Source organism: Sapajus apella, unplaced genomic scaffold (assembly GCF_009761245.1).
Source record: "Sapajus apella isolate SASKATOON/1434 unplaced genomic scaffold, GSC_monkey_1.0 scaffold81, whole genome shotgun sequence".
In the NCBI taxonomy this organism is placed as follows: Eukaryota; Metazoa; Chordata; class Mammalia; order Primates; family Cebidae; genus Sapajus; species Sapajus apella.
Window position 1 is genome coordinate 4,705,040 of NW_022437021.1, and position 26,461 is coordinate 4,731,500.

Below are 26,461 nucleotides of genomic sequence, written 5' to 3' on the forward strand. Positions count from 1 at the left end.
TGTAGAAAGTATTCTTCCAATTTTAAAGTTGAAAAAACTAAGGCACAGTGACTAATGAGAGATGGAGCATTTCAACAGACGAACTGAAAATGAGATTCCAAAACTTAATACCAGTAGGCCAGTTTTTTTTTTTTTTCTTTTTTTATACTGAGCTAGAGTAGATGGCATAAAATCTATCCTCAAGGAAAAGTTACTGTTCTTAGACACAGGGAGCCGTCCCGACCCGTCACCCTTCTTGACTCTCTCTAGTGCCGAAAGTACTTACTACTGAACCCCGTTTTCTCTGAGCAGTTTAATACAGTTTCTCCACTATTAATCTAAATTTGGGCTCGTTTTATATATTTTTCAAAAGGCATTGACTTTTTTTTTTAAGGAAAAAAAGAAAGAAAAAGAAAGAAAGAGAGAAAGAAAGAGGAAGAGAAAGAGGAAGAGAGAACAGGAGTCTTGCTTTATTGCCCAGGCTAGAATGCAGTCTAAAAATGGGTATTAAAAACCTCTTTTATGCCAATAATTGTGCTTAACAATGGAGACAGGAAGGATTAAGGGAGGAAAATAACAAACAAGCAGCCAACCAATATTTCATTTAAACCTGTGAAATGCTATGCAGTTACTGAGGAGTGATTTACTTCCAATTATGTAGTCACTTTTAGAGTAGGTGTGATGTGGTACTGAGAAGAATGTATGTTTTGTGGGTTTGGGATGGAGAGTTCTGTAAATGTTTATTAAGTTTAATAAACATTTAAACTTATGTTTAAGTCTGAGTTCAAGTCCTGGATATCCTTGTTAATTTTCTGTCTCGTTGATCTGTCTAATATTGACAATGCGATGTTAAAGTCACCCACTATTATTGTGTGGGAGTCTGTCTCTTTGTAAGTCATTAAGAACTTGCCTTATGTATCTGGGTGCTCCTGTATTGGGTGCGTATATATTTAGGATCGTTAGCTCTTCTTGTCGCATTGATCCTTTTACCATTATGTAATGTCCTTCTTTGCCTCTTTTGATCTTTGTTGCTTTAAAGTCTATTTTATCAGAGGCGAGAATTCCAACTCCTGCTTTTTATTTATTTATTTATTTATTTTTGAGTCTTTGTGCATCCTTGCATGTGAGATGGGTCTGGATGCAGCACACCGATGAGTTTTGGCTTTTTATCCAATTTGCCTGTCTGTGTCTTTTAATTGGGGCATTTAGTCGATTTAAATTTAGGATTAATATTAATGTATGTGAGTTTAATCTGCCATTTAATGCTAGCTGGCTGTTTTGTCCATTAACTGATGTAGATTCTTCATTATGTTGATGCTCTTTACCTTTTGGCATATTTTTGGAATGGCTGATACTGGTTGTTCCTTTCTATGTGTAGTGCTTCTTTCAGAAGCTCTTGTAAAGCAGGCCTGGTGGTGATGAAATCTCTGAATACTTGCTTGTTCATAAAAGATTTTATTTTTCCTTCACTTATGAAGCTTAGTTTGGCTGGATATGAAATTCTGGGTTGAAAGTTCTTTTCTTTAAGGATGTTGAATATTGGACCCCACTCTCTTCTGGCTTGTAGGATTTCTGCTGAGAGGTCTGCTGTGAGTCTGATAGGCTTCCCTTTGTGGGTAACCTGACCTTTCTCTCTGACTGCCCTTAGCATTTTCTCCTTATTTCAACCCTGGTGAATCTGATTATTATGTGCCTTGGGGTTGCTCTTCTTGAGGAATATCTTTGTGGTGTTCTCTGTATTACCTCGAGTTGAATATTGTCCTGCCTTGCTAGGTTGGGAAAGTTTTCATGAATAATATCCTGAAGAATATTTTCCAGCTTGGATTCATTCTCTCTGTCACATTCAGGTACACCTATCAAACGTAGATTAGGTCTTTTCACATAGTCCCATATTTCTCGGAGACTTTGTTCATTCCTTTTTACTCTTTTTCTTTAACCTTATCTTCTCGTTTTATTTCATTGAGTTAGTCTACAACCTCTGATATCCTTTCTTCTGCTTGGTCAATTCGGCTGTTAAAACTTGTGCATACTTCATGAAGTTCTCGTATTGTGTTTTTCAGCTCCAATAATTCACCTATATTCCTCTCTAAATTGTCTATTCTCGTTAGCATTTCGTCAAACCTTTTTTCAAGGTTTTTAGTTTCTTTGCATTGGGTTAGTACATGTTCTTTTAGTTCACGGAAGTTTCTTATTATCCATCTTCTGAAGCCTGATTCTGACAATTCATCACACTCATTCTCCACCAGGCCTTGTTCCCTTGCTGATGAGAAGCTGCGATCCCCTGAAGGAGAAGAGGCATTCTGATTTTGGATATTTTCAGCCTTTTTGTGCCGGTTTCTTCCCATCTCTGTGGATTTACGCACCTGTGGTCTTTGTAATTGTTGACTTTGAGATTGGGTCTCTGAGTGGACGTCCAGCTTGTTGGTGATGATGTTATTTCTGTTTCTTTGTTTTCCTTTGGGCGACACCCCTCCCCCACAGACCTGGACCTTCCCGGGTTCAGCTGTGCTTGCTGTGAAACTCTCAACCGTCAGCGTTTCCAATTGCTGGTTTTTTGTGGCGGTGGGACCAGCCGAGCCTGATCACCTGGCTCCCCTCCTCGGAGCCCCCCTTTTTTCCCCTAACTGAACAGTGGATTCTCTCCCAGGTGCCCCAGTTGCCCGCTGAAAAGGTGCCGGGATCTATGCAATTTCCTGGGCAGCGACCAAGCAGGCTGAAACAGTGGTGTTGAGATTCGTGGCACTTTTCTGCCCGGGAATCTCCCGGTCTGGCTCCCTGCTTCAGTCCCCTTTTCAATCAGCTGAATGGGCGACTCTGCCTTCCTGGAGCTCCAAATGCCAACTAATAGGGCACCCAGTCCTGCATACTCCGCACTGAGAACTGCCGTGCCGGGACACCGGCAAACAGCCGCGCCAGCCAAAAGAGTCACACTGGCGACCCGTCGGTCTCCTCTGCTGGGAATCTCCTGGTCCATGGGCAACAAAAATTCATCTGGAAGTCTGGTGTCCACTCACTCCTTGCACCTTCACTGGGAGCTGCAATCCTGAGCTGCTGCTAATCGGCCATCTTCTAGACCAGTATTTTTTTTTTTTAAATCAGTAGTCATTTACATTTGAAAAGTTCTAAATAGATTTATATTTATAAGTTAGATTTGCAAGTCTTCAGAGCTTTAAAACATTTTATTCAATTATGTTTTATACTCATTAATATTTCAAATTATTGTTACTCAAAGGTGTATTCCTGGCCATTACTGAGCAGCTTTTTAGACATGCAGAAGAACAGGTTTCATGAGATTAGATTAGAATCTATATTTTATCAAAATTACCACATGAACCTTCTTCACTTTAAAGTTTGAAAAACACTGTTTTAAGTCAAATTATTGTAGTTACTTTTACCTCTCAATCTCCAGGCAACAGCTGGGGTAACTCAATTTACTTTTATTAGAATTTGGCAATTTTTGATTTTAACAATCAGTAACATCAATTTATCATTTTAACTCTATTTTATATTCTTTCCATAGCTATATAAGAAGTCAAACACTAAAACAAGCCTAAAACCTTTATAGACTACCATTTTAATTCAAAACTGCCATTTTAATTATTGTATAGAACAAAGGTAATTATTCTAGTCAGTGATATTATTTGGAGGAGAAAACAACCCAATCTGGAAGTGATATCACCATCAGTGCTATTTTAAAAGATTTTATTTACAAAGGTTAAGCTTGGGCAGGGAGTGGTGGCTCACACCTGTAGTCCCAGCTACTCAGGAGGCTGAGGTAAGTGGATCACTTGAGTCTGGGAGGTGGAGGCTGCAGTGAGCTGAGATCATGCCACTGCAGTCCAGCAATGGTGACAGAGCGAGACTCCATCTCAAGGAAGGAAAATAAAAAAAGGTTAAGTGTGTTAAGAAGACACACCGACTGACTCATGTAGTCTTATAAACTAAGAGGTAATTAAGGATGTATTGATTCTACTTCATATTCGTTAGGACAGCGATTATTAAAAAAACAGAAGGTGTTGGTATGGATGTGTAAAGATTGGAACCCTTGTGCGCTACTGATAAAAATGTAAATGCTGATGCAGTTGCTGTGAAAAATAGTTTGGTGACTCCTCATAAAGTTAAACTTAGAATTACCATATTGATATAGCAGTTTCATTCTAAGGTATGCTGAAAGCAAGGATTCAAACTTGTACACCAACATTCACAGAATTATTCATAACAGCTAAAAGGGGGAAACGACCCAAGTGTCTATCAACAGATGAATGGATAAACAAATTGTGGAGTATACACATACACACGTATACACAATATTCAGCCATAAAAAGGAATAATATTTGGATACGTGCTACACTATGAATAAGCCTTAAAAATATTTTGTTAAAAAAATATTTTGTTAAGTAAAGCTAGACACAAAAGTACAAATATTCTAGAATTCCACTTATATTAAATATCTAGAATAGACTAATTCATAGAGAAAGAAAGTAGAGTGGTCGTTACCACCTTGGGGAGGAGAGGATGGGAAGTTACTGCTTAAGAGTTACAGAGTTTCTGTTTGGGATTATGAAAAAGTTCTGAAAATGAAAAGTGGTTATGAGAGTTTATAGCTGCACTGTGAATGCAATTAATGTCACTGAATTGAATAATTAAAAATGGTTAAATGGTAGAAAAAAATGCACCAATTGACCTGAAAGGGTAATTTAGTTTCCTTACACTCCTAACTTAGCAAATCTAATCTGGCATTTGGGAAATCTTTTCCATAACAGTGGTTTTACAGAGTTCCTAGCAACTTAGTGGTAACTTAACAGATATTCAAAAAATATTGGGTTGATTTAAAAATGGGAGTGAGCTGGGCACAGTGGCTACTTGGGATGCTGAGGCAGAAGAATCAATAGAGCAGTAGTTCAAGGGTGTAGTGTGCTATTATCACTCAGTGAATAGCCATGGCACTCCAGCCTGGGCAACACAGCAAGACTTCATCTCTTAAAAAAAGTGAATATATCAGATTCATTTTGGTGCATATTAACATCAACTCTACTTTCCAGAAATGTAAGGGGTATCTGTGATAACGGTTAATTTTAATTTGGCACACATGCTAGCAGACATTAGAGTAAGAAATATGCCACAGATCTAGGAACAGTGTTTCCATATGGTGCCTGTAAACACATGTGGGAATGGAGAATCTACATTTCTCATGACTCATTTTTCAAAAAAGCTTGTTATTTGCATCTCAATAAAGCTAGAAAAAAAAAGTCTTGAAGCACAGAAAGCCCTTATATATCTGCAGTAACTAAAACAAACAAATACAATCAATGAAATAAATTATTTCTATTAAGATTTTTTTCCTCTGGAGACTTTTCCCCCTTAGAGATTAAACAGCATATTCAATATTCATTTCCTAGCAGAATCAACACTAGTAAATACTGGTTTTGCTGTCAGAACATTTTTTGAAAATGTTCTGGGAAACAAAACAAAAATCATGGGGGAACAAAGCCCAGTATTTTCAAATAAATTCTGGGAAAAAAAGCCACTTCTTCAAAAGGCCGTAATTGCTTATCAATGTGTTGGCTCTCCAAGGCTGTGTTGTATTAGATAACAACAGAAGGTTTTCTTTTCCAAAACCTCACAGGAGTACACAGACTTGCTACTTCCTTGGTTGCATCCCCAATCAGTAGGACCACTTCAGGGTGTTATAACTGGTTGGCACAGTTTCTACTAGTTTCCAATGCAATACTAAGAAAAGATATAAAAAGAAGCAGCTTATAAATAAAAAAGAAGCTACAGCATGGACTGTGAATTAGAGGTTGAGGTTGCTATTTAATATTATAAAATATCTTTAAAAATTAAGGCATCTGGTAAAATAAACTCAGAATTCTCCAAAGTATAGTAATAACAATGCCACTAAACATAATAGGTAATCGACAATCTAAATGAGCAATGTAGGAAAGAGAGGTTATTCTGAGAAAAGTAGTGAAGATGCTAGAATACTAACTTCCTAAAGAAAGGTTTTTTTTTTTTCTTTTTTGACAGTCTTGTTCTGGCACCAAGGCTGAAGTGCAGTGGCATGTGATTTTGGCTCCCTGTGGCTTCCACTTCCTGAGCTCAAGCCATCCTACTGCCTCAGCCTCCCAAGTAGCCAGGACAATAGGTGTACACCACCATGCCCAGCTAATTTTTGTATTTTCTGTAGAGACAGGGTTTCGCCATGTTGCCAGGTGGTCTCAAACTCATGGGCTCAAGGGATCCGCCCATCTCGGCCTACAAAGTGCCGGGATTACAGGCGTGAGCCATTGCACCTGGCCTAAATTCCTGAAGAAAATTTTAACCAATCACTGTTGACAAGTATTCCAAAGGTCCTGGTATCTGTTGTTGAAACCACATCTCAAAATGTCAGTAAAATAAAAGTATGAGGAGGGGAATCTCAGGACACAGCCTACTGAATTTCAGCCAGAGACACCAATAGGGTGGTTTATTCAGAGAAAAAAGTACCCTGGTAAAAGCTTATAAAGAGAAAAAAAATACTTGCCTGATTTAAAGTCTTCAACCTAGTTCAAATATAATTGGATAGTTAACATCAAATCTTAAGGAATGGCTCTCTCCTTGAAAATGTGCCAGTATGCGCCAGGTGTGGTAGCTCATGCCTGCAATCCCAGCACTTTGGGAGGCTGAGGCAGGCAGACCATCTGAGGTTGGGAGTTCAAGACCAGCCTGACCAACATGAAGAAACCCCCATCTCTACTAAAAATACAAAATTAGCCAGGCGTGGTGGGGTACATGCCTGTAATCCTAGCTACTTGGGAGGCTGAGGCAGGAGAATCGCTTGAACCTGGGAGGCAGAGGTTGCGGTCAGCCGAGATTACGCCATTGCACTCCAGCCTCGGCAACAAGATCGAAACTCCGCCTCAAAAAAAAAAGAAGGAAGAAAGAAAATGTGCCAGTATGCACAACTGCTGGCATGACTATACAGTGGTTCTAAAGAGCACTGGAAAAGGAAACATCTTCCAGTAAAGTTTTAAAATTTATTACTTGATGAAAGAAATTCCTATTCAGAAGTTGGCAATTTCAGTTCAATGCCATTTTAGAACTTTTTATTAAGAAATTCTGAGTGAATTAGGTAGAAATTCTCATTTTTATGATTCTCTCCTTTAGCTAACATTTTTTAGTATAGCAAGCAATGTTCTAAATACTCATTTAATTCTCTTAACAACTCTTTGAAACTTGTGCTATTTATCCTGATGCACAGGGAGGTTCAGGAATCTACCAAAGGCCATATAAGTAAAAAGTAGATAAGCTAAAATTTGAGACTTAAATAGTTTGGTTCTGGAACCTGCACTCTATGTTGACTGCATCAGATAGGAAGGCTTTATTTTATCATATTATTTTAGGAGAGGATGTTTATCACCAAGCCACATAACTAGTTAGTGGTAGAGCGGTCTCACAGGCAGGTCCTGTTATCTCCCAGATTATTATCACTCTGTACTGTTGGAATTTCATAAATTGAACCCTTAAGCAGTACTCATTTATGCAGATGTGCTACTCTGCAGATAGTACACGATATTTAAACAAGGTCTTTTTTTTTTTTTTTGAGACGGAGTTTTGCTCTTGTTACCCAGGCTGGAGTGCAATGGCGCGATCTCGGCTCACCGCAACCTCCGCCTCCTGGGTTCAGGCAATTCTCCTGCCTCAGCCTCCTGAGTAGCTGGGATTACAGGCACGCGCCACCAGGCCCAGCTGATTTTTTGTATTTTTAGTAGAGATGGGGTTTCACCGTGTTGACCAGGATGGTCTCGATCTGTTGACCTCGTGATCCACCCGCCTCGGCCTCCCAAAGTGCTGGGATTACAGGCGTGAGCCACCGCGCCCGGCCTAAACAAGGTCTTATGACTGAACTGCCAAATAAGTAGCATCATGTTTTTATTTCTGGGCCTGTGAAGAGCTGGAGAATGTTTTGCTAGTTGGCAGAAGTCTGATATTAAAATAGCTAGATACTACCAATCTAGAAAAATCTTTTCTTCCAAAACTAGAACTGTTAATTTAAAAGCATAAAACTGACTTTGTAAGAAAAGATGAGACACAATTATTAGGTCTGCAAATACAGACTACTTTATCTATTTTGTCCAGAGGGCTCCTGGAGAGTCTCTTGGCCTGTGAGGTCTATGGAGAGGGAGATGATATGTGCAACTATTGCTTTAACTCAAATAAGACTCATGATCCTAATAAAGGAGTAGGTATTGATCAAAATCCTTATTGTGAATGTTGGAGAAAAAAAGATACTCACTTTCAGACTTTTCTCCAATACTTGACAAGTCTGCACATTTGTACTCTGATTCACTGGAAACTTTTTTTTTTTTTTTGAGATTGAGTTTCACTCATGTTACCCAGGCTGGAGTGCAATGGCACGATCTCGGCTCACCGCAACCTCCGCCTCCTGGGTTCAGGCAATTCTCCTGCCTCAGCCTCCTGAGTAGCTGGGATTACAGGCACGTACCACCATGCCCAGCTAATGTTTTGTATTTTTAGTAGAGACGGGGTTTCACCATGTTGACCAGGATGGTCTCGATCTCTTGACCTTGTGATCCACCCGCCTTGGCCTCCCAAAGTGCTGGGATCACAGGCTTGAGCCACTGCGCCCGGCCTGGAAACTTTTTAAGTGGACTAGAAATCCGATACTGTGGTTTCTCAAGTTGTACATCACTATGATTCAAGCCTTCATATAAGGGACTTATATTTGTTCCTTTTAAAGACTTCTTTGCATAGTTTCAGTAAATAAATGCTCAATTGCTAGGTGATATATTTAAACTCTACCATATTATTATTTAGAATATTTCCTGCCAATCAATTTCAGTGAATAAAATATGTTTGACTGTCTATGGGTTTAAAAGAGAAATTCCAAGTAAGCTTTTCAGTTTCCAATGGACACTGGTGCTTAAAAGGGACCAGAGTAAAAAGAGAGGAAAGAAATGTCTACCATACCATCTTGGCTTGGTGGCCAAGACGTATTTCTGATAAAAAAATCTGTGAAGAGTTGTCTCAGAGGAGAGACTCTGTGTCAGTTCAGAAGGCAGAAGTTACATAGTAGCCTATTTTGCTTAATTAAAAAGAAAAAAAAACAGAGGAAAAGTCATTGGTTCAAGTCAGAGTCCATCCAGGTTTTGAATATTGTCTGGAGATAATTTTGTCCAGATCACAAAAGGCTAGGGGGAGAAAGCATGCTAACTTCAGTTACAGAGGGCTAGGAACTTGGTGAACAGATAGATAAGGGTATCTTGTGGTGGGAAGGGGAATGCCTATTAATACTACTTGTCTCCCAAAAATGAATATATTTAGTTATATCCATGCAGATATCTCTTGGGTATGGCTCAACTGCTTCTGTCATATATAGTTCTCAGAAACTAGAAATTATTATTGTCGTGTTTTTTACAGTCATCTTTAGAAAATTGTTTCTGAGCTTTTGAAGAAGGAAAGAAATAAAACCAGAATCTTAATTTGTGAAGATCTCTTTTTCAAAGCTTCTTTTTGCATGAACAGATTTTGCTTCTCATTGAAATAAGAGATAAGGGGCAACACAAAACATACGGCAATTTCTACTTAGATTTTAAAATTACAGTCAAAGCTCTTATACTATATGAATAAGAGTACAAATCTAAGAATGCAAAAAACAGGAACTGTAAATTAATGCCTAGAGAGGTGAAGCAGGCAACACAAAAAATCCATTCTATAACTTAATAAAACTGAAAGGCAAAGGATTCAGCTGAAGAACTTAAATCTGAGTTTGTCCTTCACTAAAACTTATTTTTCTTTCATTTAAGTCCCCTTCATCGCTTCCTCTCTGGTGCTATGTCCAAAAAGTGATGATTTTGTTAGGTTCTCTACTACCCTTATGAATAGGAGAAGGGTAAATAATTACCACGTATGACCTTAGTCCATGTGGCCATTCACAGATCCCTTGAACTGGGATAAAATTCAAAGTAGGGCATGTGATCTTGGTATACAGTCTCCAATGGGTCTTGAGTATAAACAGTCTGATATTTTGGGGCATGAGAAAAAGTATGCCGATATATTTCTCCAAATGTTATTTTAGAAGTTTATATAGTTTATAGCATCATCTATGTGTATATATATATATATATATATATATATACACATAGCTTAGAGTCTGACCTATATTGGTAGGTTTTTCCATTACCTTTTCTTATCTTCAATCAAACTAATTATTACTTGCAGCATACAAAGAGAATGGGGAAGAACACAAGAAATTAAAAGCTAAACTACAGTGAAAACTGGTAAAAGCTAGAGCACAGAAACCACAGTGCTTAAGAAGACAATGCCATCAAATTTTTTTCTTTTCCCTTCAAAACTTAATTTTTATCTGATCTCAGCAAAAACTAATCTTTTTATTTTGTCTTTTAGACATTTTCCCAATTTATGTTTTCCTTCTTTGTCGTTTCTCCAACTAAGCCTCTAAATCAGCCTTTCTCAACCAGGATTCCTCATCTGAACCACAGAACTCAGAAAATAATTTACAATATATGACAATTTTTCTCATTTTTCCCAAGGATGCTATATAATTAGTACCATTTTAGATGCATAGGATGCATACAGTGGGTGCTGCCTTAGGACCCTAGAGTTTAATTATCTCTGGAAACCACACTAGCTCAGAAGAGAAAGCTCCTTTATTACTTTTATATACTTGCTTTACAGTAAAGTAGGTTCATATTCATCTAAATACCATTAATTTGCTACCAATTCAGCTCATATGCATTAACTTTCCTTCTCATTTCAAGCCTTATCTCTCATGGTGGGTTAATGAGGTGAGTTAGGAACCAAACCACTGAATAATAAAAATGTAAGACCTTAATAGAAGGTTGGGTTCTAGTCCCATTTTTGCCGATTCCTGCCTTTTAATTGTTTTGAAAAATCACCTGAAGGCATATAGATATAACCTACTGTTCTGTATTTTGTTGCTATTTTGCTTGCTTAGTTTGATTTAGCCATGAAAGCAGTAAGCATGGTTTTCCTTTCATTAATCACCATAGTGGAGGGGTCAGGAAAATTTTTCTGTAAAGGGCCAGATAGTAAATATCTTGAGTTTTGCAGGCTATGCAGTCTTTGTCTCAGCTACTCAATTCTGCTGTCATAGCCCAAAAGCAGGCACAGACAATACATAATAAAGTGACATAAAATGGTGTGGCTGTGTTCAAATAAAATGTTATTTTAAATAATAAGTGTAGACAATAGTTTGCTGACCCCTGACTTAGAGTAAGGGGTTTGCAGTTCAATAAATACTTTTAACTAATGATGATGGTGAAGGTAAGAAATAGACCAGAGTGGCCGGGTGCTGTGGCTCACTCCTGTAATTCCAGGACTGCGGGAGGCTGAGGAGGGTAGATCATGAGGTCAGGAGATTGAGCCCATCTGGCTAACATGGTGACACCCAGTCTCTACTAAAAATACAAAAAATTAGCCAGGTATTGTGGCATGTGCCTGTACGTAGTTCCAGCTACTCAGGAGGTTGAGATAGGAGAACTGGTTACCCAGGAGGCTGAGGTTGCAATAAGCCTAGATCGTACCACTGCACTCCAGCCTGGGTGACAGAGCAAGACTCTGTCCCAGGGCAGGGATGGTTCCATACCTATACGTTCCTACTATGTAGCAGTGATAAAATTAGTTTCTGGTTTCTGTTAAGTAAAAAAGTAAAGACTAGAGTTTTATATCCACCTAAAGTGTATCCAGGCATATCTGGTAATTCTGGCAACGAGCAAAAAGCAGAATAAATACTATTGTTTTTATCATTTAATTAAAACAAAACAGTTAACTGAATCTACTATCAATAAGTAGAGTGCTGATGGTTAACACATTTATAGTCAAGAGTATTCAGAGTTACATATCCTTTCCAATACTGATTTACCATCAGTTTGTACTTATTGAGTACTATCAGGCACTAGAAACTAAACAAAACAAGACACAACAAGCCTGCAGTCACTGATTCTTGACTAGAACTGTGCACTAGAGTCACCTGGGAGGCTTTAAATTTTCTTTTTTTAGAGCCCCGCTGAAAAACCTACTAAATCAAAATCTTACTTGTTAGGGCCCAGGATAAAATTTTGGAAAAGTAACCTTAGTAATTTTGGGAGCTCCTGGTGAAGATTCACTGCTATACTTGTATTTTTTTTTTTTTTTTTTTTGAGACGGAGTTTCGCTCTTGTTACCCAGGCTGGAGTGCAATGGCGCGATCTCGGCTCACCGCAACCTCCGCCTCCTGGGTTCAGGCAATTCTCCTGCCTCAGCCTCCTGAGTAGCTGGGATTACAGGCACACGCCACCATGCCCAGCTAATTTTTTGTATTTTTAGTAGAGACAAGGTTTCACCATATTGACCAGGATGGTCTCGATCTCTTGACCTCGTGATCCACCCGCCTCGGCCTCCCAAAGTGCTGGGATTACAGGCTTGAGCCACCGCGCCCGGCCTATACTTGTATTTTTAACGAAAGGTTAAACTCTAAACATTTTCTAATCTATGGTCAGCAATTTGGTATTATAGTTTAGGTACATGGGTTTTAAAATCAAACAGACAGGTTCTGATCCCATTTCTGCGAATTTCTAGCTGTATAACCCTGGGGAACTTCTCTGTGCCTGAGTTTCCTTATCTGTAAAATGGGCATAATAACATCAACTCAACTCAGCATTGTTGGGAGAATTCAATATATGAAAAACAGCTGGTGTAGTGCCTGACACACACTAAGCACACAAAAAATATGAATCATTACTACTCATTACACATTTCTTAAATTAAAAAGAATATTATCAAGTACACTATAATTTAAAGGCCTGACTCAAGGGGCAAAGTCTGTTTAACAACTATTAGGAAAGTAATTAGGCTGATTCCAACTTGTCTTATACTAACCAACAGAAGAGATGTCCTTTTCCACAATCAACAGCAGGAGCTCTCAGCAATGGGAAGCTGAGTGTATCAGATCCAGATGTATTTGACCCTTGTTTTGTTAGTCTGACTGCTCTGTCACAGCCTGGAGTAGGACACCATTTAATGGCAGGATTATTTTCAACAAAGGCCTGTTTAAACAGCAATAACAAAACACACAAAAAATATTTTAATGCTAAATTCTAATACAGAGTGTACCTCTAGCATAATGTACTTTAAAGCAGAGAAAGAAAAAGAGTGAAATAAAATGCAAGGAGTTGTCAGTCTCAAGAAAGGTAAACAGGACTGCAAAGTACTGAAAAAATTAAGAAGAAGAAAGTGGCAATTAACTTAGTAACAACATGATTTTTAAAATTTATGTTTTCTTTAATCTAAAAACCAGGTAAATGATGATAAAGTAAAAATGTTAATTGTTCACACAGAAAATATATAATTTAAAAATGTTTTCTTGGCTGGATGTGGTGGCTCATGCCTGTAATCCCATCACTTTGGGAAGCTGAGGTGGGTGGATCACGAGGTCAGGAGTTAGAGACCAGCCTAGCCAACATGGTGAAACACCATCTCTACTAAAAATAAAAAAATTAGCTGGGCGAGGTGGTGGGTGCCTGTAATCCCAGCTACTTGAGAGGCTGAGGAAGAAAACTCGCTTGAACCTGGGTGGTGGAGGTTGCAGTGAGCCGAAATCACACCATTGCACTCTAGCCTAAGCAACAGAGCAATGACGCCATCTCAAAAAAAAAAAAAAAAAAAAAAGTTTTCTCATACAATGTGTCATTTTCTGATGAATATAATTGTTAAGTAGAAACTTGCATGTAGCTGTATTAAATGGTAAATTGCTAAATGGTACCCAAATAATACATAATAATCAATATTATGATACTTTCTATGTTAATGAAGAGGGGAATGGGCACAGTGGCTCATGCCTGTAAACCCAGAACTTTGGGAGGCTGAGGCAGGCGGATCCACCTGAGGTTGGGAGTTCGACACAGCCTGGCCAGCATGGTGAAAACCCGTCTCTATTAAAAATACAATAATTAGCTGAGAGTGGTGGTAGGCACCTGTAATCCCAGCTACTCAGAAGGCTGAGGCACGAGAATCGCTTGAATCTGGGAGGTAAAGGTTGCAGTAAGCTGAGACCATGCCATTGCACTCCAGCCTGGGCGACAGAGTAAGTCTCTATCTCCAAAAAAAAAAAAAAAGAAAAAGAAAAAAAATAGGATTTAGACTCAGTTTAACTGCATAGAGCAGTTAAAATGTAACTTTTAAATCATACAAATCATACACAAAATAAAGCAACTTGCCTACACTTAAGACTTCTGAATAAAAAAAGAAGACAGAAAAAAAAAAAAAAGAAATAAACATTATAATTCATTATATAAACCTATTACTTGGAATAAAAATAATAATAAACTTCCAAGTTGAGAATCTTTATTTCCAAATATTTTATTTAGGGACATAAAAGATAATGTATTTCAGAAAACTTAAAGTAGGTACGATCTAATTTGAACATTATCTTGATCAATCAGTTATAAAAGTGCAACAGGCAAATTAATAAACAGTCCTGAGAAATAGTTTTATTTTAAATTTCATAAATTACCAGTACTCCTTCCCCCTTTCCTATTGTTATAAAATAACACTTTAGCTTAAAATTTTGTCACCATTACTTTATGTAACTTTTCTGACAGTGTTTCTAACAAAAGTTAGAGCCCATTATTTTGTTTTCAAAAATAAAACAAGAATTAAACAATATGTTATAAACGTTGGACAGAAAATTGGCAGCATACCTTACCTTAATATCAAACTGTAGGTATCGTTTGTCCATCTCCTTTGAAACTACACTTTCTATGATATCCACAGGCACAAGTTGGAAGCAATCATATGCAGGGCAAAAAATGTTGTGAGCTTCACCTTCTTGAATTTTCAGATTCAAAAACCTATTAAAATGATCAATGGACAGCAAAGGAGTAAGGATATTAAGTTGTGAACACATTCTAAGAATTTTCCTTTTTCTTTCCTTTATTTTTAGAGACAGGGTCTCATTCTATCACCCAGATTGGAGTACAGTGACATGATCACAGATGACTGTAGCTTCAAACTCTTTGGCTCAAGCAATCCTCCCACCTCAGTCTTCTGAGTAGCCATGCCTACAGTTGCATGCTGCTATGCCAGGCTAATTTTTAAATTTTTGGTAGAGATGGGGTCTTGCTATGTTGTTCAGGCTGGTTTCGAATTCCTGGTCTCAAGTGATTCTCCTGCCTTGGCCTCCCAAAGCTCTGGAATTATAAGCATAAGCCACTGTACTTGGTCAATTTTTCTTTATGCTGAATTTTTTGTCAGAGTATAATTAAAATAATACCAACAAACATGAAAGAGCAACTGTAATGCATATTATCTGTTAAGTCATTCATTTTCTATATCAGTATATATGCATACACACACATATATATATACATATATATACACATATATACACTTGTTTATTTTATTTTTTTACGTTTCTATTGTGCTTTATCATTTCTAAAAATCTGAAACAATCTGAAAAAGTACTTTTATTTAAAATTAAAAATTCAGAAATGAGTGGCTCAGATCATATTCAATTCTCGATATGCTACAGCTTTAATGAAAAGGGGGCGATGGTATAAAAATTAGCCATAGATAATTCAAGATATTGTGGGGTGGCATTAGAATATAGCATAGTTTTTTGAAAAATAGGTTTATAGGTTTTCTCTTTATATTTCATTTAGATGAATATTAAAATAAGTTTTATGTCCTACTTAGGTATACTTGAGTAGTAAGGAAAACTGCCCTGCAAAGAAAGAAAGCAGGAATCTAGCCCAAGGTTAGATTAAAAGCAGGGTTCTTTTTTTCTTTCTTCCCCCCCCTTTTTTTTTTAAGGTGGGGTCTCTCTCTCTCTCTCTCTCTCTCTTTCTCTCTCTCTCTGTTGCATAGGTTGGTCTCAAATTCCTGGGCTTAAGCGATCCTCCCACCTCAGCCTCTTGAGTGAGTGGCTGGGATTACAGGCATGTACTACCATGCCCAGCTAAACGGACGGTTTTGAATTAGAAAATTCCAAATCTGCCACCAATAAGGCATATAATCATAAGCAATTTATTTAACTGTTTTAAGCCTCAGTTTCACCACATGTAAAATGGAGATAATGATGTGAACTTCCCAGGGTTGTTATAAAGATTATATATGTGAACAATCTACATGGTGCATGGCATAGAGTAAGAATTCATACATTTTAGCAAGGATTACTATTATTATTATTATGTAACACTGCCCTTAGAAAAGCAAGAAACAAAAATTTGAAATACAGATTATGTATATTGAATTTAACACTTAAATCTAGAGAAAATAAATGGAAAACCAGGCCATTAAATCACAACTGCTTAGCCCTCACCATCAACAGTTTGATTATTCCAACTATAGTATATATTTTTTAGTTCTCTCATTCTTTTAATTTCATTACATTACATTATAAAAAAAAAGAAAGCAACCTTATTGAGACCTTGGCAGGCCCGTTTCCTTTGCTCCGTCTTCTCTTTCATACCCTTGTCTGGGCACTTCATAGAAAACAGAGTCCCCATCAGGCAATTCTGTCACTCAAAGTGCTGTATACCACACCTCAAACCCAACAGTATCTTTAGCAATCTTTCCTTTCTTTCCACTCACTTCAGTGAAAGGGAGAGCTTCCTCTTTTACCCCCAAGCTAATCCTCAAATCTCTGGCCAACTCTGGGACTTGCACTATCCATTAACCTATCTTTTCTTTCTTTCACTTTCTAATGGCTCTTACCTTGGGCACAATAAACATGCTCAAGTTTTTCCCATTCTAAAAACCCTTTCTAACCACATGACTCTTTAGTTTCATTTCCTTTTTCTGTCACATCAAAGTTTCTTGATAAAATAGTTTATGATGATCTGTTATTCCTTCCTCATCCACTCCATACACTTCTCAATCTGTAGCATCAGGCTTCTATCACCTCTTCATTGGGCCACAATGCCTACCCATTAGCCCAATTTATTAAAGACCTCACAGTTTCTATCTTCCTTGATTTGTCTAGAGCATGAGACATTGTGAACATTTCCTTCTTTCAAATTCTCTCTGGCTTCTAGGAATTATTTTTTTCCCTTGGCATTCTTCCTATCTTTGGTAGCTCCTTATTCATTTTTTCACAAGTGCCTTTTTCACTCCTGTGCTAAACAGTGATATATAAGGTATAAGGTATACAGTGGCCAGGCGCAGTGGCTCACGCCTGTAATCCCAGCACTTTGGGGAGGCCAAGGCGGGTGGATCACCTGAGATCAGGAGCTCAAGAACAGCCTGGGCAACATGGTGAAACCTGGTCTCTACTAAAAATACAAAAAGTAGCTAGGCGTGGTGGCAGGTGCCTGTGATCCCAGCTATTTGGGGGCTGGGGCAGGAGAATTGCTTGAACCTGGAAGTGGAGGTTGCAGTGAGCCAAAATTACACTATTGCACACCTCAGCCTAGTGACAGAGTGAGACTCCGTCTCAAAAAAAAATATTGCTTCTTGGATTTTCACCTGAAAATTCTTCCCTTCCCATTTCATATAATCTCCCTGGGTTATCTAAACACCTCAAAACTATATGCTAATGACTGAAATTGAAAGCCTTGACCTCTGGGCTCAAGTGATCCTTCCACCTCAGCCTTCCAAGTAGGTGGACCTAAAAGCATGTGCCACCATACCTGGCTAATTAATTTTAATTTTTCTGTAGGAATGGGGTCTTGCTATGTTGCTTAGACTGATCTTGAACTCCTGGACTCAAGCAATCTTACCACTTAGACCTCCCAAAGTGATGGGCTTATAGGTATGAGCCACCATGTCTAGCCCAGGATATTTTCATTTAAATGCTACACAGACATTTTAAATTCAACATGATTTAAATCTTCCCCGCTATTTCCAATATGATTTAAAAACAGCATTGTCTCCAAAAAAACTCTGATATATCTCAGTAGAAGGGCATTAGGCACCTCAGTTTCCAGTCAGTCAATTATTTGTATAACTCTGAATGTTAGGGTAAAAAATATTTTGGCAGAAGGACAGACGGATGAAGCACTCGGGAAATGCTGGACGGCTGCAGTTCTCAAAATATGATCTGTGAAACTGTGGGGGTGCCTGACACTTTTCAGGGGGTTTTATGAGGTCAAACTATTTTCATAATGGAACTAAAACTTTTTTTTTTTTTTTGTTAAAACTGTTGGTGCCTCAGAACAAGTCAGAGCAGTGGCAATAAAACTGTCTTTGTATTCTTCCCTGACCTACACTTGCAGTTTTCAAAAAAAGTTTCATTTAACAATGTCCTTCGCCAGGTGCGGTGGCTCAGGGCTGTAATCCCAGCACTTTGGGAGGCTGAGGAGGATAGATCACCTGAGGTGAGGAGTTCAAGAACAGCTTGGCCAACATGGTGAAACCCTGGCTCTACTAAAAATACAAAAATTAGCTGGGCATGGTGGTGTGTGCCTGTAATCCCAGCTACTTAGGAGGCTGAGGCACGAAAATTGCTTGAACCTGGGAGGCAGAGGTTACGGTGAGCCAAGATCTCACCACTGCACTCCAGCCTGGGTGAAAGAGCAAGACTGTCTCAAAAAAAAAAAAAAAAAAAAAAAAAAAAAGTCATTGATAGAATCGTAAGAATTATTAATTTTATTAAACGATGACACGTCAATAAACATCTTTTGTGTATTCTGTGCAAAGAAATGGGAAGTAAGCATAATGAAATGCTGCTGTATACCCAAACATGATGGTTGTCTCAAAGCAAAGCTCTCTGGAGACTGTTGAAGTTGCAGGCAGACATACCTGCTTTTTCATTAAATACTATTTTTATTGGAAAAAATGACTATAAACAATGATTATTCAGACTTGGGTGTATGGCAGACACATTTTTTTTTTTTAATGAATGAAATAAGACTGTCACTTCAAGGAAAAAAATGACAGCATTTGTTGGCAATGATAAAATTCAAGCCTTCAAATAAAAATTAGAACTTTGAAAAACTTTTATCTGTCCCAATACTTAAAGACTTTTCTGATGGGATTGGTAATGAGATTAACTAATGTGATTTTTCACTATATTTATGTGTAAGGAAATATGTCAATGTTGGAAGATCTGCATAACTCAGGGGACCATTATTTTCCAAATGATCAATGAATGACATGACAAAATGATGCATGGGTAAAAGATCTATTCAAAATGCAAGATAGACTAATGGATTTTATATACACGTATTTTTGAGACAGGGTCTCATCCTGTTACCCAGGTTGGACTGCAGTGGCATGATCTCGACTCACTGCAGCATCAACCTCCTGGGTTCAAACAATCCTTCCACCTCTGCCTCCTGAGTAGCTGGGACTATAAGTGCATCTAATATAAACAAAAGCTCTTTGGAATCCTCAACAACTTTTAAGACTATAAAGAAGTCTTAAGACTGAAAGTTAGAGAACTGTTAACTGTAGAGTTCCTTGTTCATACAACAAGATTCTCTTCTTTTTAGCTATGAATAAGTGGGATATCATTTATTATAATACTTATAGCCCCTTGTCAAAGTTCAGAGTTTGTTTAGACATATTTACTACATGTTGATGTTTTGAATTTTATGTATTTTAAATATATGAGAGCAGATTTAATCATATCTGGGGAATTAAATGACAGAACTGAGAAGACATCATTGAAGATAGGATCAGTTCTTTTAGCCATGTTATTATTCTAATCAAGATACAATTTAACAACAATTTATGAGCAGAACATGGAGTTGATCAGTGTCAGTAAAAGAGATAAATCTGGGGCAAATTTTTCCTATATTTTTATCTTTCAGGCAAGATTCACAGATGATATCATAGGTAGGCTCTCTCTGCTATTACAACACTTAGGAAGATGATAAGTAATATTTATTGAGTGATTACTATATGCAAGATCCAGTTTTAAGCACTTCACATATAGTAGGAAACTTTAAAAACCAATGATAATCCTATGAAGTACTTACTATTATCACCGCTTTATAGATTAGGAAACTGAGGCACAGGCAGACTACCACCTACCTAAATCAACAACTAAGAGCAGAGTTGGAATTCACAACCCAGTGGCCTGCTATAAGCAGAATCTGAGCTCTTATCCTCAATATTAGCAAAGAAATTCTATTCTGGCTAGAAAATAATTTCTATCTAATCTATTGACTGATTGATCAACTGATCAACAGGGTCTTGCTCTACTGCCCAGGCTGGAGTGCAGTGGTGTGATCACAGCTCACTGTAGTTTTAACTCCTGGGCTCAAGTGATACTTCTGCCTCAGCTGCCCAAGTAGCTAGGACTACAGGCATGTGCCACTATGCCTGGCTATTCCCTTTTATTTTATCCCTTGGCATCCATACTTTAAAGCAGGAGTATCCAACGTTTTGGCTTTCCTGGGCCACACTGGAAGAAAAATTGTCTTGGGCTACACAAAAAATAGACTAACAATAATGACAGCTGATGAGCTGAAAACAAAAATTGCAAAAAAAAATATCGTAACGTTTTAAGAAAGTTTATGTATTTGTGTTGGGCCACATTTAAATCTGTCCTGGGGCCACATGCGGCCTCTGGGCCGCAGGTTAGACAAGCTTGCATTAAAGCATCTAGTTGTACTGATAAAAATGTTAGGACGAGTAAGATAGACTGAGGGGCTTTCAAACTATCTGAGGACCTTTAAAAACTATTCCTTGGTTTTAGACAGGAGTATCTTTTTCTATATTCCTAGAAAAAAACTGTGATAATTTAAAAATGATTTCGTTGGCTGGGCAAGGTGGCTCACGCCTGTAATCCCAGCACTGTGGGAGGCTGAGGCAGGCAAATTGCCTGAGGTCAGGAGTTCGAGACCAGCCTGGCCAACATGATGAAACCGTGTCTTTACTAAAAGTAGCTGGGTTTGGTGGCAGGCACCTATAATCCCAGCTACTCAGGAGGCTGAGGCAGGAAAAGCACTTGAATCCAGGATGCGGAGGTTGCAGTGAGCTGAGACTGCACCACTGCACTCCAGCCTGGGCAACAAGAGCAAAACTCCATCTCAAAACAAAAAAAAGATTTCATCAACATATGACTCACCCAACATGGAACTTATTTTATTGGTGACTGATTTGACAAAATTGGAGTGGAAAAGAGAATCCTAGGTAGGCTGGAAGGTACTAAGGAAATCAATAATTAGATCTTTCAAATTTAAATATTACCATAAAGTTCTTATGCCTAGTTTGTGATGAGTTTGAGAGATAGTTCCCATGATACAAGTCAGGTGAAGAAGGTCAATAAAGCTCAAAAAAATTCAAGAAAATCCTTGAAGGATTCAGTTTTCACATACACACCAAGACCAACAGCTAACTTGGTAGAGCTCAGGTAATACTTCCTAATTCAGTACAGTTAATAATTGTAAGACAAATAAAGTACTGTACCTGGGAGGTATTTTCTGCCTCCACAACTGGATTAAGGATAGCTTTGGATTGTGAGTTCTGACCCTTGTCAATTACTTTACCTGTTAACACCTGTACAGATCTGATTCTAAGTAGATTCTGAGTAGATGCTAGTCTGTCTTAAAAAGAACAACCAGATATTCTTATTTATTTTGACTTTTAAAAAGCAGTAGTTTTTTCCCCCTCCAAATGAAATCTTGCCTCTTACTCCAATTTGGAAAACAGATAAAGAAATGTACTCAAAATCAAACCAGACACTTTTGGGGGCTGAGGTGTGCGGATCACTTGAAGTCAGGAGTTTGAGACCAGCTTGACCAACATGGCAAAATCCATCTCTACTACAAATACAAAAATTAGCAGGGCATGGTGGTGTACGCCTATAGTCCCAGCTTACTCGGAAGACAGAGGCATGAGAATTGGTTAAACCTGAAAAGGAAGAGGTTGCAATGAACCAAGATAGCACCACTGCACTCCAGCCTGGGTGTCAGAGTGAGACCCTGTCTCAAAAAAAAAAAAAAAAAATTAAACCAGAATGACAGCTCAGTGGTTGCCTACAAATTGGGGGTGATAAAAATGGAGGCGGAAAGAGAAGAGTAGCAGGGATTCAATGGGAAATGAGGAAACTTGGGAATGAGAGATTCTAGGAGTTGTCATGATGGTTTCAAGGTTGTATACAGATATCAAAGCTTATCAAAGTATTTATTTTAAATGTGTGGCTTTATGTATGTCAATTGTACCTCAACAAAGCTGTTTAAAAAGAAAAACTCAGAAAGTCCACTCAGGTTCTTGCTCTCTCACCCACATAGTATTCCCCAGCTCCCTATACTTGCTAACTGGTATTCCATTAAAAAAAAAAAAAAGGTTGAAAACTTCTGATATCTAAGATTTCCTTAAATACCAATGACATGCTTCACTTAGGACATCAAACAATAGCTTTGTGTGTCTCCAGAGATAAACATGATATTACATTGCTAATTATATCAATCTTTGTTTAGAAACTTCTCTCGAAAAGTGTAACGTAGAGCAAAGTTAATGGATGGTGAAAAAAGTATAAATCTTGAAAGGTAATGGGAAGGGTAAGAAGCAAAACAAATTTTCCATTTGTAAAATACACCCAACTATGTCTAGCAGAAACATTTAACTTTGCATTCACTAAAAAGGAATTTTAAACATGCATAATCTTACAGATTTTCAAGGCATTTTGCTTGTCACAGAAAATTCAGAGACAGCACAAAAACAAATGCTTAAAATTCCTGGGATATAAGACAAATATATTCTTGTTTGAAATTTATATTAGATGTAATATAAATTAAAATACTAAAAAAACTATTTGTATACCTGCTTTGTTTCTAAAGGTATCTTATATTAAGCTAAATAGCATCAATTAAAATAGCTAGAGAAGATGTAAAAATAAAAACAAAAATACTTTTTCCTTACTAGTAGAGTCTAAATTCATTTCTGTGTAACTCAGAAGTCAATATAAACAATTCGTATCATTAAGTACTGAAAGCAAACAATTTTACTAACAAATCAGAGTGCTATCATGCAGTAAGAAATGCTAAGGTGCTCATATACTCACGACTCCCAACATCCTCTACAAAAATCATGTCCACAGGGCATATCCACGGGGTCTTCAAATACAGAGATACTGCACATACAAATGTCACACTGGAGATGAAGAACAACAATGATTTAAACATAGCTATACTTTTGAAAGAGAACAATACATTCATTTTGTTCCCTTTTTTTTTTGAAGACGGAGTTTCGCTCTGTTGGGCAGGCTGGAGTGCAGTGGTATGATCTCGGCTCACTGCAACCTCCACCTCTCGGTTCAAGCGATTCTCTTGTCTCTCCTGAGTAGCTGGGATTACGGTGTGCGCCACTACACGTGGCTAATTTTTGTATTTTTAGTAGAGATGGGGTTTCACCATGTTGGTCAGGTTGGTCTCAAACTCCTAACTTTGTGATCCACCTGCCTCGGCCTCCCAGTGTTGGGACTACAGGCGTGAGCCACTGCGCTCGGCCTTGTTTGCTGTTTTAAAAGGCAAAAATACTAGTACGGTAATTAAAATTTTTCAAAAGTGAACTCTTTCAAAGTTTTAAGGACAGTTAGTGTGCCTTTGAGTAACAAATACCATGACTACCTCGCTATAAATAATAATAGGATTTAAATGTTTTAATGCAAAAATCAAACCCTTAAATTCCAAATTTATGTAATGATCAGCAATTGTGCATTTGGAAAAGGAAGTACAAGAAACAAATCATTTGGGTCAACATCAAATTGTATATTGCAAAATAACCACTTCAGTATCATGTCCTTCACGTTACACTTACCCTTCAAAATCTACAAAAGCAGAGTAACTGTATTTTTAATTCGGCAACTCAAGATGTCCAGACTTTCCAGGGAGAGAACCCTGCTATAAAACTATGTATTAGGCTGGGCGCAGTGGCTCATGTCTGTAATCCCAGCACTTTGGGAGGCTGAGGTGGGTGGATCACTTGAGGTCAGGAGTCCAAGACCAGCCTGACCAACATGGTGAAACTCTGTTTCTACTAAAAATATAAAAATTAGCTGGGCATGGTGTTGAATGCCTGTTATTCCAGCTACTTGGGTGGCTGAGGCAGGAGAATCACTTGAACCCAGGAGGTGGAGGTTGTAGTGAGCCAAGATTGCGCCACTGCACTCCATCCTGGGCAACAAGAGCAAAACTCCATCTCAAGAAAACCCCCAAAAACAAAAAAATAACTATGCATTAAAATTATGCCATTTTAATAGCAAAAACTACAATCACTTTTATGCCTACTTAATATCTTCTAAATAATAACTCTCTAGAAGCAAAATTTATCATGTTACATTTGCAAATTACAGGATTCTGTTTTTCAAAAAGGCACAGATCAAATGAGAAGGACTTTGATATTTATCACATATTTTGAGTGGCTGAGTCATTCAAGAAATATAAAAATCTCCTATAACAGCACACTAATGATATGCCAATTAAAAGCGCTGACAATGGCAGTACTGTTTCTTAAAATAACAAAACACTTATTTTGGAAATGCATCTAGATAACAAACTCCAGAAGCTTTACTGAAACAAATACATAACTATCAATATATTGTAAATGTTTAAAAATTAGCTTTTAAGACATTATAAAAAATGTTTTTGTATTTTTGGTTTACAGTACTTACCACAAACTTAACTTTTTATATTTCAATATGATATATATATGTGTGTACGTATTTTGAGATGGCGTCTTGCTATATTGCCTAAGGTGGTCTCAAATTCTTGGGTTCAAGTGATCTTCCCAGTTCAGCCTCTTAAGTAGCTGGGATTACAGGCACACACCACCGTGCCTGGCTAATATGTTGTATTTAAATCTATTTTTTAAAAAAAATTTAAATTATTTTTGGAGATGGAGTCTCGCTCTGTCACCCAGGCTGGAGTGCAGTGGTGTGACCTTGGCTCACTGCAACCTCCGCCTCCCAGGTTCAAGCAGCTCTCCTGCCTCCGCCTCTCGAGTAGCTGGGACTACAGGCGCATGCTGCCATGCCCAGCTCCTTTTTTGTATTTTAGTAGAGACAGGGTTTCACCATGTTGCCAAGGCTGGTCCTGAACTCCTGAGCTCAGGCAATCCACACGCCTTAGCCTCCCGAAGTGCTAGGATTACAGGCGTGAGCCACCACACCAGGCCTGTATTTAAATCTTTAAGCAATTGAAGTTTTTTTTTTTTTTTTTTTGAGACGGAGTTTCACTCATGTTACCCAGGCTGGAGTGCAATGGCGCGATCTCGGCTCACCTCAACCTCTGCCTCCTGGGTTCAGGCAATTCTCCTGCCTCAGCCTCCTGAGTAGCTGGGATTATAGGCAAGCGCCACCATGCCCAGCTGATTTTTTGTATTTTTAGTAGAGACGGGGTTTCACCATGTTGACCAGGATGGTCTCGATCTCTTGACCTCGTGATCCACCCACCTCGGCCTCCCAAAGTGCTGGGATTACAGGCTTAAGCCACCGCGCCCAGCCTACCAATTGAAGTTTTAAGGGAAAATAAAATAGAAGGTTTCCCTAAACTGTTTTAAGCTCTGTTTTGAAATGAGGAAAGAAACCTTTTTTTCAATCTACAATTCAGAGATTACAAAAATATTCTGTAATAATAAAAATTGACTGAAGCAAGAAAATAACTGAACCTTTCAAGAAAGATATAGGATTCAATTACAAGAATACAATAAGACACTCCATGGAACAATATTAAATTATTTGAATGCTAAAAGACTAAAAATAAAGCTATGAGAAGTAAAGTGAATACCAAATCATACCAAACTGGTATCTAAATCCCCAGGAGATAAGCTGATTTCATCTGGGGAAGTGACAGAAGAGCGTGTAGTCCTTGGAGTTCTTGGAGATGGGAGTGTGTCCCAGGCATTATACCCACTTGGTGGTGGAGTTGGCATTTGAACACCTGATCGTTGGCAGCAGTTCTCTGGGTTGGACATCCAAGCTTCAAGTAATTTCTCCCTGTCCCAGTCTTAAAGAAAAATGGAATGCATAGCTCTCAAAAAACAGAAAATTTGGTAATGTTTTAAAAGCTATATAATAACAAAAAATGAGAATAAATTTTAAAATGTAGGTCATAAAGAAAAACGTATTATATAAAAGTAGTAACTGCAAATGAATGTCTAGGTATGTTCTTGTTATTAACATTTTTACACCAAATTTACTTGATTGTGGCTTACAACCATGCCAAAATCTAGCAGTATGGTCAAAATTTCCAGGACTTTCTACTAACAATCAAAACAGGTCACTCACATATCACTCTTGGAATTCACTACATTTCCGCTGGGATAGGTTTAATTTAGCTTCTTTACTCTTTCAAAAAATATAATTTTGTAATTGTCTTCACTGGCATCAAGTTGTAAAATGATTACACAGTTCACTACAGATATGTCAAGATGTCAATAGCCTAAAAATCATTTAATAAACAGCTGAAAGCAGAAGAAACTTCTGAAGAAATTAGAGTTATAAATAAAGTTTTAGTGAATTAGGTATAAATTCCATATTAAGAGATCTCGAACCTGGCTTAACCAAAAAAGATTA

The 26,461-nt window shown here is 37.9% G+C and overlaps 1 protein-coding gene across 4 annotated transcripts in view; it reads right to left on the bottom strand.

The window, feature by feature from the left end:
• Positions 1-26,461, bottom strand: part of ANKIB1 (ankyrin repeat and IBR domain containing 1) — a 177,589-nt gene that overhangs the window by 33,696 nt on the left and 117,432 nt on the right. For all 4 annotated transcript variants that reach the window (XM_032253062.1, XM_032253061.1, XM_032253060.1 and 1 more), the window contains 4 exons: positions 25,684-25,892; positions 22,952-23,040; positions 14,705-14,849; positions 12,880-13,046 (listed from right to left, as the gene is read on the bottom strand). In XM_032253062.1, coding sequence (XP_032108953.1) covers positions 12,880-13,046; positions 14,705-14,849; positions 22,952-23,040; positions 25,684-25,892 — 610 coding nt within the window. The remainder of the gene's footprint in view (positions 1-12,879; positions 13,047-14,704; positions 14,850-22,951; positions 23,041-25,683; positions 25,893-26,461) is intronic.